This window comes from Micromys minutus (assembly GCF_963924665.1).
Source record: "Micromys minutus genome assembly, chromosome: 24".
In the NCBI taxonomy this organism is placed as follows: Eukaryota; Metazoa; Chordata; class Mammalia; order Rodentia; family Muridae; genus Micromys; species Micromys minutus.
In genome coordinates this window covers 41921861-41937132 of record NC_137959.1, presented here as the reverse complement: position 1 = coordinate 41937132, position 15272 = coordinate 41921861, and the positions used below count along the sequence as shown (strand labels likewise).

Here is a 15272-nt window from a genome sequence, read left to right as displayed (position 1 = left end):
CCTCTGCTGGGCTGGGACTCTGCTTAAGGCAGCACCCTAAAGTCAGGAGGGGCTCACAGAGTGCAGCCCTCTTGCTGTCCGGGTGACAGGCTTTGCTTCCCATACCTCTAACAAGTTTCTCAGGGCACAAGCGCCCGTGGGATGTCAGAAGGACCCCGAGGAACTTCTCATTCCTTGTAAACTGAGGTCTTCTGTGAAATGGACAGAAGAAGGAAGCTGTGAGCACCAGAGACCGTTCTACAGGCAGAGCCGGAGCGGAGCCCAGCAAGTGCTAGAAGGAAGAGGTAAAGAAACGCAGACCTAGCTGCACACACGGTTGTTATAACAAGCACCTGAGGGAGGGTCTGGAAGGATGGAGAGCAGAGAGGACAGCTCTGGGAAGGTTTACCCCTCCTCCCCAGGCTCCTCTGGAGGCTACTCTCTGCACACCTGGGCACAGCGGCATCCACACACAGTCTGTCCCTCAGTGGGATTTGCTCAGGGTTTCTCTCCATCTTTTCCAATGTTTGGCACTGTCTCTGGGATGACTGAAAGACTCGGTTTAAAAGATGCTCATTTTCCTTTCTGGCAGTGCTGTGGATTGCAACAGGGGTGGGGTGTGGAGGTTGGTGCGCCAGGCAAATGCTCCCTACAGTGTTGAGTCCCCAGCCCTTGGCTTTTGTGACAGTCTTGTAGATAGCCTAGGCTAGCCATTGACTCACGGTCCCCCTACTTCTGCCTCGAATGCTGTCTATAGTACCCCGTCACGCCTGGCTGAGGTATGGCAGGGCTCTGAGCCAGCCCTGTAATGCCCAGTGCCTGCTCACCAAGGAGTGTGGGGTGCAGCTCGAGTTTTCAGTGTCCCTCTGGCTTTCTAGGCGCCCTTCTCCACCTTGATTGAAAAGGACTTTTTTTATACTATATATACACTGGCATTTTTATCACACATATGTTTTTGTCTGCAGGTGCACGTGTGTGTGAGGACCTATGCCTGTGTGCAGATAGATGTACACGTGTGTGTGATATTTGTCCCTGAATCCTTTCGTATCATGAACCCCAGCCATGAGTATCACAGGACCATCTGTCCAGCCCCTTGACATACAAGGGTCCGGGCTTCCCCTTGAGAAGGAAGCTGATGCCGCCAGCCAATGATGCTACGCTGCAGGTCCCAGCTCCTTCTGACAGCCGTCACCATGGTTTTCGTTCATCTATAGGTCATCTTTTGCGTGTGCAGGCAAGGTTCCTCCAGTGGCATTACACCATGGTTTTCCCATGATTCTGTCTTCAGTGTGGGACTGAGCCAGGGGTTCATCTGTTAGGTGGATGTTCAAGCACTAAACCCAGCTGTTCTATAGCAGAGGCAGGGGGATCATGAGTCTTGCTGAGTTGTCCAGGATGACCTTGAACTTATAGCCTTCTTGCCCTAGCTGGCATGTCAGATGAGTACTCAGCCCGGTGACACGGCCACCACCTCCCTGAGGTATGATGCTAGCACGTGCTTTGAGCTGTTTCTGGGGGAAGGGAGAGTCCATTGGTGTTTGTATTTATGAGGCATCCCTGTCAGGAATAGGTTTTGTTTTGGCATCCACAGCTTTGCTAACCCTGGGCCCCACTGCGCTTCCATCACAGTGAGTGGAAGGGTCTGTGGAATTTCAGCTCTCAGTAAACACCCCATCCACGCTCAGCGATGCCACCGTGTCTTTGTTCTGAACCAGATTTTACATAAATCATACTTTCAGAGTCCCCAGCCCACTGGAACACAGGGGATTTGAACTCCAAAATCACAAGACAAAGCTCTTTGTAGAACGGTATCTCAGATTGGGCAGAGTGGCCGTGAAGTCCTGCGTCACCCCACGGGCAGCAAGCAATGAAGCGGAGAGAGAGACGGGCTAAATAAAAAACACGGTGGTTTAATAAATAGCGCCATGTTTTAGTCTGAGCTCCACCCTGTCCCATGGAGGACATGTGGAGCCAAGGTCCCGATGTCGCACGGTCCCTAAAATTTGCCTCTTGGACTGGATAGTGCAGAAGGACAGGGACAGGCCAGTCAGGGCCACGACACATCGGTCCCTTTACACAGCCTCAGAGAGCATCTGAGCGGGCTTGGCTCTGGAGTAGAACTTTTCACACAGCTTGAGGAGCTCGGACAGGACGAAGACAGATGAGGCCAGGCCAGTCAGCAGCAGCAGGTCTGTGGGAAGAGAGCCCCAGACAGTAGTGCCTGCCTGCAGACCACCCACCGTGTTCCCTGCCCACTTCAACCTTACAGACTTGCAGGGGCCGATGGGAAGGGGCTTACCACCCTTGAAGAGGTCAGGGTCCTTCCGTGACGTTAGATGCCCAAACAAGTCACCATGACTTTGGCAAGCGGACTTTCTAACCCACCATGGAAAAGGCTGCTTAGAAACTTGATTGTGGCTTCCCTGTCTTTCTGAGGTGCTTGTGAGGCTGAGGACTTCTTATTCCTGACCCTCCTGCCTGCAGCTCACTAGCACCAGGGTAGGGGTTACAGCCCTGCCCAGGTCACATGGAGCTGGGGGTGGAGCCAAGCCAAGCAGACACTTGGCCCCATCCCAAGTATTTTCTTTGCACATGATTGGCTATCTCTGCCCTCCACCTTCCTTTTTGGAGACAGCATCTCTCACTGAACCTAGGAGTCACCATTTTCAGCTAGGCTGGCCAGCCACTGAGCTCAAGTCCTTTGTCTCTGCCTCCTCAGCAGTAACATGGATTCTGGAGAGGAAACCTGAGTCCTCACGCTGACCCGTGTTCCCAGCAACTGGGTTCCTTTTCATTGCTCGCTCCCATAGAATACTCACTGGGGCCCCACAGGAACTCAGAGTTTAGGTCACAGGGAGGGCTCCCCTTCCTGGCCTGCTCTGAGGTCTCAAGTGCTTGCTCTGTTTGCATATTTGCACACCCATGTGGTCATTTGGGGCCTGAAGTGATCTGCGCTGGAGCAGTGGCCTACTCTGTCCTAGATCTGACCTGTCCCCTGCTCCTGGATGGAGGTAGCCACTGACCAGTGTGGTACAGAAGGAAAGGCAGGGGACCTGCAACCACTGTTCTTGGGTTAGTTTTGCTGCAGGACCCACCCCTGTTTGGCAGTTGGGGAGTCCTGGGCTCCAGAGCTGGATATGAACACTGCACTGGATACCTCTGGGCATCCCTGACTGCTCTATTCCGTCCTTTTCAGCAAGGACTGCAGGACGGCCAGCTCAGATGAGCACCTGTACAAATCATTCTAGTCAAGTCCTGAGGCTCAGGATGCCGCTTGCCAGTCCTAGCACCGGGACTCTGCAGAGGGGACTTCTTTGGAGCTTCCTTTGTGTCTGCATGTCACCTCCCCACCCTGTGTGCCACAGAACAGAAGCCTGTGGACTAGCCTGCCTTTTGAGGGCAGCACGGACTTCAAGCTTCCTCTCTGTGGCCCTCACGGCTTCACCCCAGTCAGTCTCCGTTTCCCTGACTCACCGAGCACGCTCAGGTTTTCTGTCTGGAAGACCTTTTGCAAGGGCGGGGCATAGATCACAGCCAGCTGCCCCAGGAGGGACCCAAGGACCGAGTACAGGAACATGCGGTTCCGGAAAAAGCCGATCTCATATATCAGCTTGGTCTGTGGGGATGAGAGGCATGAGTGGGCTGGTGTAAGCACGGAGTATGGCTTCAGGAGCTGTGCCCCAGGGAGATGGTGCAGTCTGTCCCTCCCTCCCATCCCCCAAGTTGGCAGCTGGACAGAATGACAGGCCCTGGGGTGTGTTGGAGCTGGAGCCCCTGGGGGTATGAAGGCTGAAATCTCTACCCCTCTCCCCAAACCTCTGTTTGTCTCTGAGTGTAGAGAGACGGTGCTACAGCGTCCCTGTCAGGCAGGGCCAGCTCTGCTCACCTGAGAGCGACAGCTTAGGGCGTTGAAGAGGTCGAAAAACACGAAGCAGGTGAAGGCCATGGTGGTGGTGCGTGGGGTGCTGGTTCCATTCTCTGGGATCTAGAATGCAGTATACAGACAAGCTCATGGCAGAGGAGGAAGAGGACTTCCTGCCTTACAGCTGAGGGGTGCAGCGTGCCGGGGTGGCCTGTGGGTGCTGCCCAAGGATCGCTGGTCAACCCAGCCCCAAAGACATACCCTAGAAGCTGGCCTTGTGCCTGCCCCAGGGGACTCGCGCCCTAGGAGGAGTGGCAGCTGCCAACACATCTGGAAGGCACCTTCTCCCGTAGGTCGTGACCCCTTTGGGGATAAATGGTTCTTTTACAAGGGTCCCCCTAAAACCATCAGATATTTACAATTCACAACAGTAGCAAAATTACCATCACGAGGTACCAACAGAAATAATCCTATGGTTGGGAATCACCGGAGCATGAGGAACTGTATTAGAGGGGCTCAGTCTTAGGAAGGCTGAGAGCTACCTTGCAGGACACCCCACTACACAAACCCACAGACCAGAACCCATGTGCTATGAGGAATGTGGGACAGCTGACCTGAGATAACTCAGCATGATAAAAGCATCTGAGGTGTCTGTCCAGGCTTGCTCATTGACAAGGACTGGCCCAGAGCCCCAGTGAAATGGATTTGGAGGTGCAAGTTTTCAGACACCTTTGCCTCAGTTCCACCCCCCAACCTGATAGAATCCTCTCCAGGCTAGAACCCAGCTCAGTCCCATATCTCTCCCTCCACCCTGGCTGCCATGCAGGCTTTCAGAGCCAAGTTCCCATCTGGACGCCCTGGAGGACATGTATAAACACAAAAGGGATTCCTCAGCCTCCCTGGTGGTTCATATTACCACCCCATTCCTCATCTTGGTAATATCCAACCTTGCCAGAGGCTTTTCAGCCCGGTGGGCCCTGAAATTTACTCATGCTAGGATGGATTCAGACCGTAAGTGACAATAAACATGGCGAGGGCTCTAAAACCCATTGTCTGTGCTCTGGCTTCAGCACTTGCTCTTCATACTTCTCTTCATTGAGCGCCCATTCTCTGGCCTCTGACAGCACCAAGTTCTCGTGTGTGTGTTTGTGTGTGTGTATGGACGCCTCAGAGAGAGCACCCAGTGCCCAGTTGTGCACAAGGCTCCCCTTCTTGTGTGTGTGTGTGTGAGTGTGCCAAGGCCATGCCCTGCTCACCTCTCTCCAGAAGACAAAGAGGGTCCCCCCTATGATGACAGCAGCAGACATGAGGACCTTCAGGATCAGGGCTCTGTTCAGGATCGTGTCCCTGATGCTCCGTGGAGGCCTCCGCAGCGCGTCTCTGTCCACAGGCTCCACCCCCAGGCTGTGCAGAAAAGACAACGGTCACTCAGAAGCTTGCCCAGGTGGTGCACAATCTGTAACCCCAGCTTTCAGAAGGCTGAGGCAGGAGGATCTCTGGGTTCAAGGCCAGCCCGGGTTATATAGTAAATCATACTACACACAGAGAGCTTTCCTTAATTTTTTTTTTCTTTAAAGGACACCTCAGACTTGCCCTGCAAATTGTCACCTGTGAGCAGGGCTGCTCTTGTCCTTGAGCATCTGTCCCACAGAGAGCCATAGCTGACTCTACTCATCTGTCTCCAGGTATCCAGATGCAGAGAGGCCCGAGAACCTAGCAAGGACCAGCACTGGACTCCGGCCCTCCCAATGTCACGGCCTAACCCCCGTGCATTACCGTAAGGTGTCCTAAGTGGTGCCTGGAGAAACAGGGCCCAACTCTGTTGCCCAGAAACATCAGGAGCCCAGATTTTATGTGGGGTAGAGACCTAGGAGCTCCCTGACCTGACATGCCCCAGGAGCCTTGTGAAACCTCAGCCCCACTGGGCTCCGATGAACCGGGCTGGGCTCTCCCACTGTGTACCTTGGATGATTGCAGTGCCACCAACAGAAGCATCGGCTGTGTTTGTAATGCCACTACCCTGTGCAAGCAACCACTGACCAAGAGAGCACAGGGCTCCCAGTCTGCCCTTCCAGAAACTGTTCCTACTTGAGCAGCCCGGAGAGGTCCGAGTGGGACCTGTGGTCCTGCCTGAGCCCAGTGCCTCACCTCTGTGCCGGCGGCCCGTCCATGATGATGTTCACCCACAGGATCTGCATGGCATTGAGGGGGCTGGGCAGGTTGCACACGGTGGACAGGGTGATGAGGCTCAGGGCTGCGATGCTCCTGTGGGGCAGAGGCGACAGACAGCCCGTCAGCGCACACACCAGATGCAGCACCCGGTGGGTACGGAGGAATGTCGGTCTCTGCTTACGTGCTCAGCTGGAAGCGGACAAAGTTCTTGATGTTGTAGAAGATGCCCTTGCCTTCCTCCACTGCGCTCCTGAAAGGGAGGCAAGAGTGTTTGTGGGCAAGAGATGGGAGGGAGGGGGGCGGCTCAGGCATGCAGAGTGGTCAGCCCAGGTGCAACAGGGCAGATAACCTGGGGCTGGAGAGATAGCTCAGTGGTTAGAGCACCGACTGCTCTTCCAGAGGTCCTGAGTTCAATTCCCAGCAACCACATGGTGGCTCACAACCATCTGTAATGGGATCTGATGCCTTCTGATGTGCATGAGGACAGTGACAGTGTATTTATTCATATACAAAATAAGTACACATTTTTTTGCCTATAATTTAAAGTTTAAAAAAATGTCTTGAGACAGGGTCTTTCTATGTAGTCCTGGCTGTCCAGGAACTTGCTCTATAGCCCAGGCTGGCCTTGAGCTTACAAACATCTGCCTGTCTCTGCCTCCCGAGTGCTGGGCTTAAACACTTACCCGGCGTCCCCAGCAAGAGTGATTTTTATCTTTCATTGATTTACAAATAAAAATGCCATTCTTAGCTCAAGGGTTGTACAGGAAGAACATTAAAGTCATTACTAGAGCAGAGTGTGTGGATCATGAAGATCAGGCTGGCACGGCAGGGCCTGTAGTCCCGGCTCCCGTGAAGGCTGAGGGAAGAGGACCACCCGGACTGCAGAGGGAGTTCGAGGCATTGTGAACAACTTGTAGGACCTCGAGTTGTGGGTTGAAACGTGCTGTAACCCAAGTCTGGCACACTTTTGTAGCCTCTGATAGCTCCAGGCACATATGTGGTACACAGACATACATGAACCTGGGACACACTGATAGGTGTGCCCTTCTGTGCAAATCCTGTGTGTGACCCTCTCAACTGGAGCCAGAGCCCCACCTGTGTAAATGTTTCAGTATACCTGCAGGGACACCTCTGTCTGTCTGTCCTGTGTGTATGCACCTGAACATGTTAGATGTCCTGCTGTCTCTCTGCCTTACTCCTGAAGTGAATCAGTTCATGGAGCCTGAAGCAAAGCTATCAGCCAGCAAGTCCCAGGGTTCCAACTGTCTCTACCCCTCTATGATGGCTTGCATATGCTTGGCCCAGGGAGTGGCACTATTAGAAGGTGTGGCCTTGTTGGAGAAAGTGTGTCACTCTAGGAGTGGCCTTGGAGACTTTCCTCCCAGCTGCCTGAGGATGCTCTGTCTGTCCCTGGCTTCCTTTGGATGAAGATGTAGAATTCTGAGCTCCTCCTGCACCATGTCTGCCTAGGTGCTGCCATGCTCACCTTGATGATAATGGACTGAACCTCTGATCCTGTAAGCCAGCCCCGATTAAATGCTGTCCTTATAAGACTTGCTCTGGTCATGGTGTCTGTGCACAGCAGTAAAACCCTAAGACACCCTCACAGTGCCAGAGTTACAGGCACTCCTATGGCTATGTCCGTGGGCTACACAGACAGACACACAGACACATCCACACTCCCACACAATCATGTTCAGCAGAGTATTTTTAATGGCAGAGAAAATTTGCTTCCGTGGTGCCTTTGTTGTTAAAAAACAAAACAAAACAAAACAGCCTTCTAAGTGTTCTGTGCTCTAAGTGTTGTGATTTACTTAAGAGCAAAATCTTAAAGCTGGCTAAAATTAAATCCAGAGGAGGGAGAATTTCAACTCTTCTGCCTCCGCCTGCTCAATTCGGGAGTCGCACGCATGCGCCGCCTTGTTACACCTGCAACCATGGCTTTTCTTTCTTTCTTTCTTTATTTAATATCAAAATATATTTTATTCTGGACCTCTTTCAGATCTGATTCAAATGACAGTTGTCAAAGCAATACAATGCAAAGAGAAAACTGCAACGACAACACACACACACACACAATGTGCCTGGAAAACAGTCAAAGGGTCATTGGGGATAAATCACTGTAGTGTGGAATGAAAATACACCGTAAGTGTCATCAACATGGTCCAGGAGAGAGAGAGAGACATCTGTATCAGTCTTCCTTACACAACCATCAAACCATGGTGTTTATGTATGCAAGTGTTCATAAGTGTGGAGGCCAGAGAACAGCCCTGGATATCACCCCTGGGAAGGCTGCCCTTCCTGTGAGACAAGACCTCTGACCAGCCTGGAACTCATCCATCAGGAGAGGCAGCTTGGCTTGTAAGGCCTGGGTCCCCCTGGCAGCCTCTACCACCCTGCCTGTGTTTTCCTGTCGACGCAGGGTGTCAAATCCATGTCCCCCTGCTTGCAGGCCAAGCACTTTGCTGACCGAGCCATCCCTCAGGCCCCTTAGTCTGCTTTCTAACAGCTGCCTCTGGTTACTGGCTAGTCAAGGGGTTCTAGGCTTGTGGTTCCCAACCTGTGGGTCATGACCCCTTTGGCAAACCAATCTCCAAAAGTATTTACGTTACGATTCAGAACTAGCAAAATTATAGCTATGAAGTAGCAACGCAATTATGGTTGGGGGTCACCACAACATAAGGAAATGCATTAAAGGGTCTCAGCAAAGGGAAGGTTGAGAACCACCGGGCTTGGCTCTCTTTATATTCCACCGTGATGTCAGGACAGCCCCAGGACCCTGCCTTGAGAAGCTCCACACATTCTGAGCAGGGGTGGGGGACCCCCCCACAGCTACAGTGATAAGCCTGGGATGTAGCTCTCTTCAGGGACTCCCCCGGGCCCCACGAGAAGCCCATATCCACCACACTGCATTCTGGGGACATCGGTATGGCAACTCACATAATGGTTGAGAAGTCATCATCCACCAGAATCATGTTGGCAGCCTCTTTGCTGACATCTGTCCCCGTCTGTCCCATGGCGATCCCGATGTCCGCAGACTTCAGGGCAACAGAGTCATTCACACCGTCCCCTGTCATGGCTACAATTGCCCCTGACTCCTGTAACGCCTGTGTGAACAGCGGGTGGTGGAAACTCGCATGCAGGCCGAGGGCCCTCTTAGACCTTTTCTGAGGCCTTCCCTGTTCTACCACGAGGAGGTAGCCACCTATCCTCTAGAATCTGGGGCCAACTGACCTAGTCACAGTAGCTCTACTGCAGGGGCATGGCCCTGAACTACTTAGCTTTGTTTCTTCATCTGCAAATGACCGTTACCATCCTGGCCTCACAGGCTGCTGGCTGCTGTGAGATTCCGACTAGGACACACATGTGGCTTGTCAAAGGCACTGTTACTGAGCAGTCAACTAAGCCAATTCTTGGGGCTAGCAAGATGTCTCATCAAGTAAAGGAGCTTTGTCACCAATCTTGATGTCCTGAGTGTGATTCTTAGGACCCACATGGTCAACAGGAGAAAATGAATTCCCACAGATTGTCATGTGACCTGCACACATGCACTGGGGTATGTGTGCACCCGCATTCATATCTATAAAATTCCCCCCCCCCAATAGAATCTTTCTATGTGGCTCAGGCTGTCCTGGATCTCATGATCCTCCCACCTCAGCCTCCTGAGTACTCAGATGACAGTTGTGAGCTACCACACATTAATTCTTCAGATGTGGAGAAGGGCCTGAAACTCTCAGGCTTCTGGTTAGCAAAGAGAAGCCAGGGCAGCTCTGTGTGGGCACCTGACTATTTTCTCTTTATATCACCTAGTTCCTGCTGTTTCCGGTGCCTGTGGTCAGTGGACCCTGGCTTTCCCACAACCACATTTATAGGGCCCACTCCTGTTTTAGCTGTGAAGTACCTAATCCCTCTAGAGATGGCATTTCCCAGCATCCTTTGCAGCTAAACGTGTGATGGCATTCTGCCCTGTACGTGGGATGCATGCAGCTGCCTAAAACCTAGAGAAGAAAGCGATGGCCGAAGCCAGCTGAGCAGCCTGTCCCCTCGACCATTCCTGTCACTTGGCCAGCTGAGAGCCTGGCACCCTAGTGGTCCCACTCTGAATGACCCCATCATTTGGCCCAGTTACCTTTATGATTTTAACCTTGTGCTTTGGGCTGGTCCTGAAGAAGACAGACACCTGGCACAGGGAGTCAAAGAACCATCAGTGGACATTGGAGCTGGAGGACCCCTCCATCCCTGCCCTGTCTGCCCCCCGGGAGAACCCACCTGCCTCACTCGGGCTGCCAGTGTGCCCTGCTCCGTGCCCTCCACTTCTTCCCCAGACATAGCTTTCAGCTTCTCGCTGCACAGGCCGATGGTTCTTCCTTTGAGAGAGTCGGGGCTGAGGAGTGGCCCCTAGGCCTGAACGGTGGCCCTGACCTACCTGGCATTTGACACACCCGACTTCAGCCCATCTCAGTGTCTGACATAACCATGGTGAACCGGCATACACCCATGTCAAGGAAACTATGCAAAATTGGCTTCCCTGAGGCTACACCCCTGAGAAGTTGTATTACTGGCCCCTGACATGAGAGCCCTGTACTCTGGTGTGTGACCTCACAGCACTGGGCTTTAGTGGGACAGAGTCAACATGACTGCCCCTAACCGCAATGATGGGAGGAGGCAGTGGAGGCCTGCTAGCCCACTAATGATGAAGACACTCGATCGAGCATCAGAGTGATCCTATGACTTGTCAAAGATACCCAGCAAATGGAGGAAGCCAGACTAGAACTACATGTTGTGTGTTCCCACTTGTGCACGGACATCATGGCTGAAAAGCTCCTAAACACATAGTAGGTCCACTATCTACATATAGACTTTTCCCCTTTTGGACACAAGGTGGACCAGAGGGCACTGGGTCTACACAGCTCAGAGCCCTTTTAGCTGGGTGTGAGGCCCCTTCCCTCCCTGCCCCTCACTCTGGTTACCTATGGCCAAGGCAGTCTCCAGAGCATCTCCCGTCACCATCTTAACTGACACGCCAGACTCAGAGAGGACCTGGACCGCTTCCTTCACGCCAGACCTTGGGGGGTCGATGATGCCCACCAGACCTAGGAATGTCAGTCTCTCCAGCTCAGGTCCAGACGCCAGGGCCAGCACTATGAGGGGACAGCTTGGTGGGAACTGGGGACTACCTTTTGTCCCTAGCAAGCCCTACTGTGGCTCTTGGAACAGCACAAGCACTCTAGACAGGAAAGGGTGGGTGTGGGAGATAGCACAGGTCACACAAGGCAGATCATTCAGTGGCAGCCCCCTGGGAGCTTGCGTACAGGTATCTGGGACAAAGCCTTGCCTGCCAGGGGCTCAGAGCACACCCATCTGTCCCCAGAGTAGAGAGGTCGAGGTAATGGGTAGGGTAAGTTCATTGCCTCTCCTGCCTCCATGGAACACAAGCATCCCAGATTATTTTGTCCAACAAGGGACCGGGCAGTAAATGGCACGGGTTTTAACATCAGCCTGACTGGGAAGACACTGACCATGTATCCGAGAAAACGTCAAAGTGACCATGAAGTGACAGGTCTCCCTTCATCAGAGTTCTAGGTTTTCATGGCAGAGGAGCAGGGAGTGAGATAGTTCCTGAAATTACTTCACAGCACAAACTTTATATGCCCTAGAGAACGTGGTAAACAACGCTCCCAATACACAAGCCACCCCTGGATCAGCAGGGGTCACGGAGGACTGGGCAGTCTTTCCTGACTGTGAAGTTTCACACTGGGCCTTGCTGTCACCTCCCCACCCCCACCTGCCATTCTGGATGGTGGTAGATTTGCCCAGGACCCTGCTCTCATGCATCCCAACAACACAACAGGTAAACTCCAAACCCCGGTGAGCAGGAGAGGGAGATATGACACCAACCCCGCAGGCCAAGCGACCCCATCTTCTTCTCTTCCTGATGGTAGTAGGACTTCTGCTGGGGTGTCAGAGGCAGTGGGATGCCCCCATTGTTGTACATGCTACAGTGATGGATCACTTCCTCAAAAGCTCCCTTCATGAAGTAAATGTCTTCCCGATCCTTGGAGTGAAGGAAAATAATCCACAGTCACTGGGTGCTTCCTGCTGCATAGACAGCTGTCTCACACTTGAGCCTTTACCAGAACCCCCAAAACACACAGGTCCCCAGGTCTACCCCCTTGGTCTTTCCAATGCAGGTCAGGAACAGCCTGAGACCCCCACACTGTGACTGGAGCAGGGTCCCCATTGTGACCATGATGGGTCAGGATACCTAGCTTATGGCTGTTATCTGTTTGGAAGTTCCTAGGAGGTGTGGGGCATATACCACCCTCTTCCCTAGGTGTTTGTGCCTTATTTTGGTTTGAGGGAAGGATGGAATCACAGACACAGTGAGTTTTTATCATCCCAGCATTCAGATACTGAGGCAGGAGGTCCGTGAGTTCCAGGCTGCCCCTTAGTGAGACTTCGTCGCAACAAAAGCCAAGCTTACCTCATTCTTTGGGTTACATCTCACTGCCATCCACTTTTGCTCAGAGCTGAACGGAATTTCCTTTTTCCGTATGTAGGAATCTTTGATGCCACCTAAGTTCATCTGGAGTGTGAGAGGGATGGTTTCAGGGAGCCGTCCCGAGCCAGGTTGCATGCTAAGCGTTGTCCGTATAACCAGTAATCCAGCTACAGAATCTCAAGCAACAGTCATGGAAAGGAAGGCTGCCTGTTCTTAGGGGTTTCACCCAGGGAAACGATCTCTTCTCTCTGCTCCCAGGACCAAGCCTTTGCCTCAGCTCCTTTAGAAGCTTCTGGGGAACAGACATCTGGGAAGGTGCAGCCTGGGGCCTGTTGCTCGCCAGACCAAACTCAGTTTTCCAAAAGCAAACCAGTCTTAGCTGGATATCTCATGCACTAGAGATACTGTTTAAAAGGGTAAGAAATCCCAGAATTCCAGTAGCAGTGGTAGTCATGGGAATGACTTGAGGAAAGAAGCAGCCATGAGGACTGTAGTCCCCTATTGACACAAGGTCTCACATTGTAGCCCTGGCTAGCCCGAGATGTGCTATATACACCAGGCTGGCCTTTTACACACAGAGATCTGCCCCGCTCTTCTTCCTTAGTGTTGGGATTAAAGGCATGTGCCACCATCCCTGTAAAGAGTTCCCCATCCCCTCAAAGCCTGCAGCCTCCGCAGTACTGAGCAACGGCCGAGCTGTGGAATGCTGTCCTCTGAGAAGGGCAGCCCTCAGCATCTTCATCAGAGAAGTGTGACTCATCCCAAGAGACCCCAAGATGAGGCCTGTTGCTCAGGAGGAGGAGGAGGGAGGGCCTCAGACCCTTACCTCCTCACCCAGGATTCTAGTTACCTCTTCATCAGGGATGCTAACTACCTCCTCAGCCCCACTCCAGCTGCGGGCGGGGCTCGTGCTAGAGTATGTAAGAGGCAGAAGGTTCCCTGCAGGGGACACACCAGGTCGGGGATGAGCTCTGTCTCTGCAGCTCAGGGGATGTCACACCCACGCTGGGGTGGGCTCTGCAGGGGCGTGGCTGTTAGTGGTCACCACGCAAACCCAGTGAACTCGCTCAGGATTGGAGTGTGGCTCAGCCAGCAGCAATGCCCTGGGTTCCGTTCTCAATACCTAAAACCACGTGATGCAATTGTCAAAATGATGTAAGAGAGGGTGGGCAGATGTCTAGGCCTGGGGAGATGGCTTGGAAGGTAAGAGGCCTTGCTGCCCAAACATGAGGACGTGAGTTCAAGTCCCCAGAACCCATGTGTGCTAGTCAGTGTCCTATATAGGAATAGCATGGATAGAATCAGTGTAATGACATGAAAAGGAGAGAAAAGGAAACGCAAACATCTGCTCAATATATATGTGTATATAATGCACACACACATTCTTAAAGCATGACAGGGCATGTAACTGATAATCCTTGTTTCTGTAAGTGGTCATGTGACCTTAGCTGGTATTTATAACTCCCTTCTCCCCTACGACCCATTCTGTATTTCCTCCACCCTCAGCAAGCACCTCAGCAGGTCTTGGCTCTTTTCCTGGAGGAGTGACCCGTCCCTTCATCCCTGAAGCGTCTGTGTTCTTTGTCATCCTGCCTGGATTAGGCTGTCGGTAGTTTTCCGTTGACTATAATCACAGGACACAGCAGGGCCAAGAGACACCCTAAAGGACCCCCTCTACTCCAGACATAATCCTCCCCACTTTCACTGTGGAGAGGAAACCTAGTTTCTCCTTGGTTATGGGGGGTCAGTCCACCCTTAGCCTGTTGGCTTCTGGGCAGCAGAAGCCCACAGTGGCGGGGCGAAGCCAGGGGGAAGGCTGAGCTTCCTTTTCAGTGGAGCGTTTGCTGTACAGGAGTGTAGCAGAAGATTTCTGGGGACTGCTTGCTGCCAGCCTGGCTTGAGGTTCAGTGAGAAACCCTGTCTCAAGGGAGCAAGTGGAGAGTCACAGAAGACACTAACGTCCCCTTCTGACCTCTTACCTTCATGGCCAGCACCATCAAGGCGCCTTCTGTGGGCTGTCCCATTACAGCATTCTTCCTGATGACAGCGTTGTTGGCGACGCAGCCTGCCTGAAGGAGGGGTTTTAATATCTGTAGTCAGGATTGGGAACCAGCACCTGGGCCCTGGGCTCACTCACACCATGAGTGGACACTGCAGGCATGGCCTTACCAGGCTACAAAAGTTTCCTTGAAATAAGCTGCCGACTCAGTCCTCTCCTCCCCCAAACTCAGGCACAGAACCCAGTGCCTCTCACATGCTGGGCAAGTCTTCTCCCACCCAACTGTTTAGTTTTTCATCTGACATTTTGAGGTAGGGCTTGCTAAGTTGCCCGGGCTGGCCTTGAACCTTTGGTTCTCTTGCCTTAGCCTCTTGAGTAGCTGGGATGCCAGGCCCTGTACCACCGGGATAGAAAATGGCTTAGGTGGAGTGCTGGTTCTAGAAGCTGTCTGAGATGGGGCAATGGGGGTGGCAGTGGCCCCTAGTTTGTCTCTACCCCGGGTCACACCATGCTCGGCGTGTGAGTACACACGGGAGAATGAGCAGACACCACTGAGCCACAGGCTTTATGGAAGTGATCTGCAGCCACGCGCTTAGGGAGACATTTAGACTAGAAACTGACAGAAAATGAGCAACTGCAGCTTCCGGGGCACACTGGGGCTGAGCTCAGCCCTCCAGTGGGGTCTCTGAGCTTGTTTCTGAGTCTGTAAGGCTGGAGCTGAGGGGGTGGAGGGGAGGGAAGGCAGCTGAGCAGGGCCC

At 52.9% G+C, this 15272-nt stretch overlaps 1 protein-coding gene across 1 annotated transcript in view; it reads right to left on the bottom strand.

Moving 5' to 3' along the window:
• Nucleotides 1-2035: 2035 nt before the first annotated feature.
• Nucleotides 2036-15272, bottom strand: part of ATP2C2 (ATPase secretory pathway Ca2+ transporting 2) — a gene marked incomplete at its 5' end in the record, with an annotated part of 56423 nt that continues 43186 nt past the window's right edge. The window contains 13 exons of the mRNA XM_080937199.1: nt 2036-2170; nt 3454-3595; nt 3866-3964; nt 5098-5245; nt 5990-6106; nt 6195-6263; nt 8954-9120; nt 10143-10193; nt 10283-10380; nt 10984-11154; nt 11912-12068; nt 12498-12599; nt 14495-14584. Coding sequence (XP_080793325.1) covers nt 2052-2170; nt 3454-3595; nt 3866-3964; nt 5098-5245; nt 5990-6106; nt 6195-6263; nt 8954-9120; nt 10143-10193; nt 10283-10380; nt 10984-11154; nt 11912-12068; nt 12498-12599; nt 14495-14584 — 1530 coding nt within the window. The 3' untranslated portion in view covers nt 2036-2051. The remainder of the gene's footprint in view (nt 2171-3453; nt 3596-3865; nt 3965-5097; nt 5246-5989; nt 6107-6194; nt 6264-8953; nt 9121-10142; nt 10194-10282; nt 10381-10983; nt 11155-11911; nt 12069-12497; nt 12600-14494; nt 14585-15272) is intronic.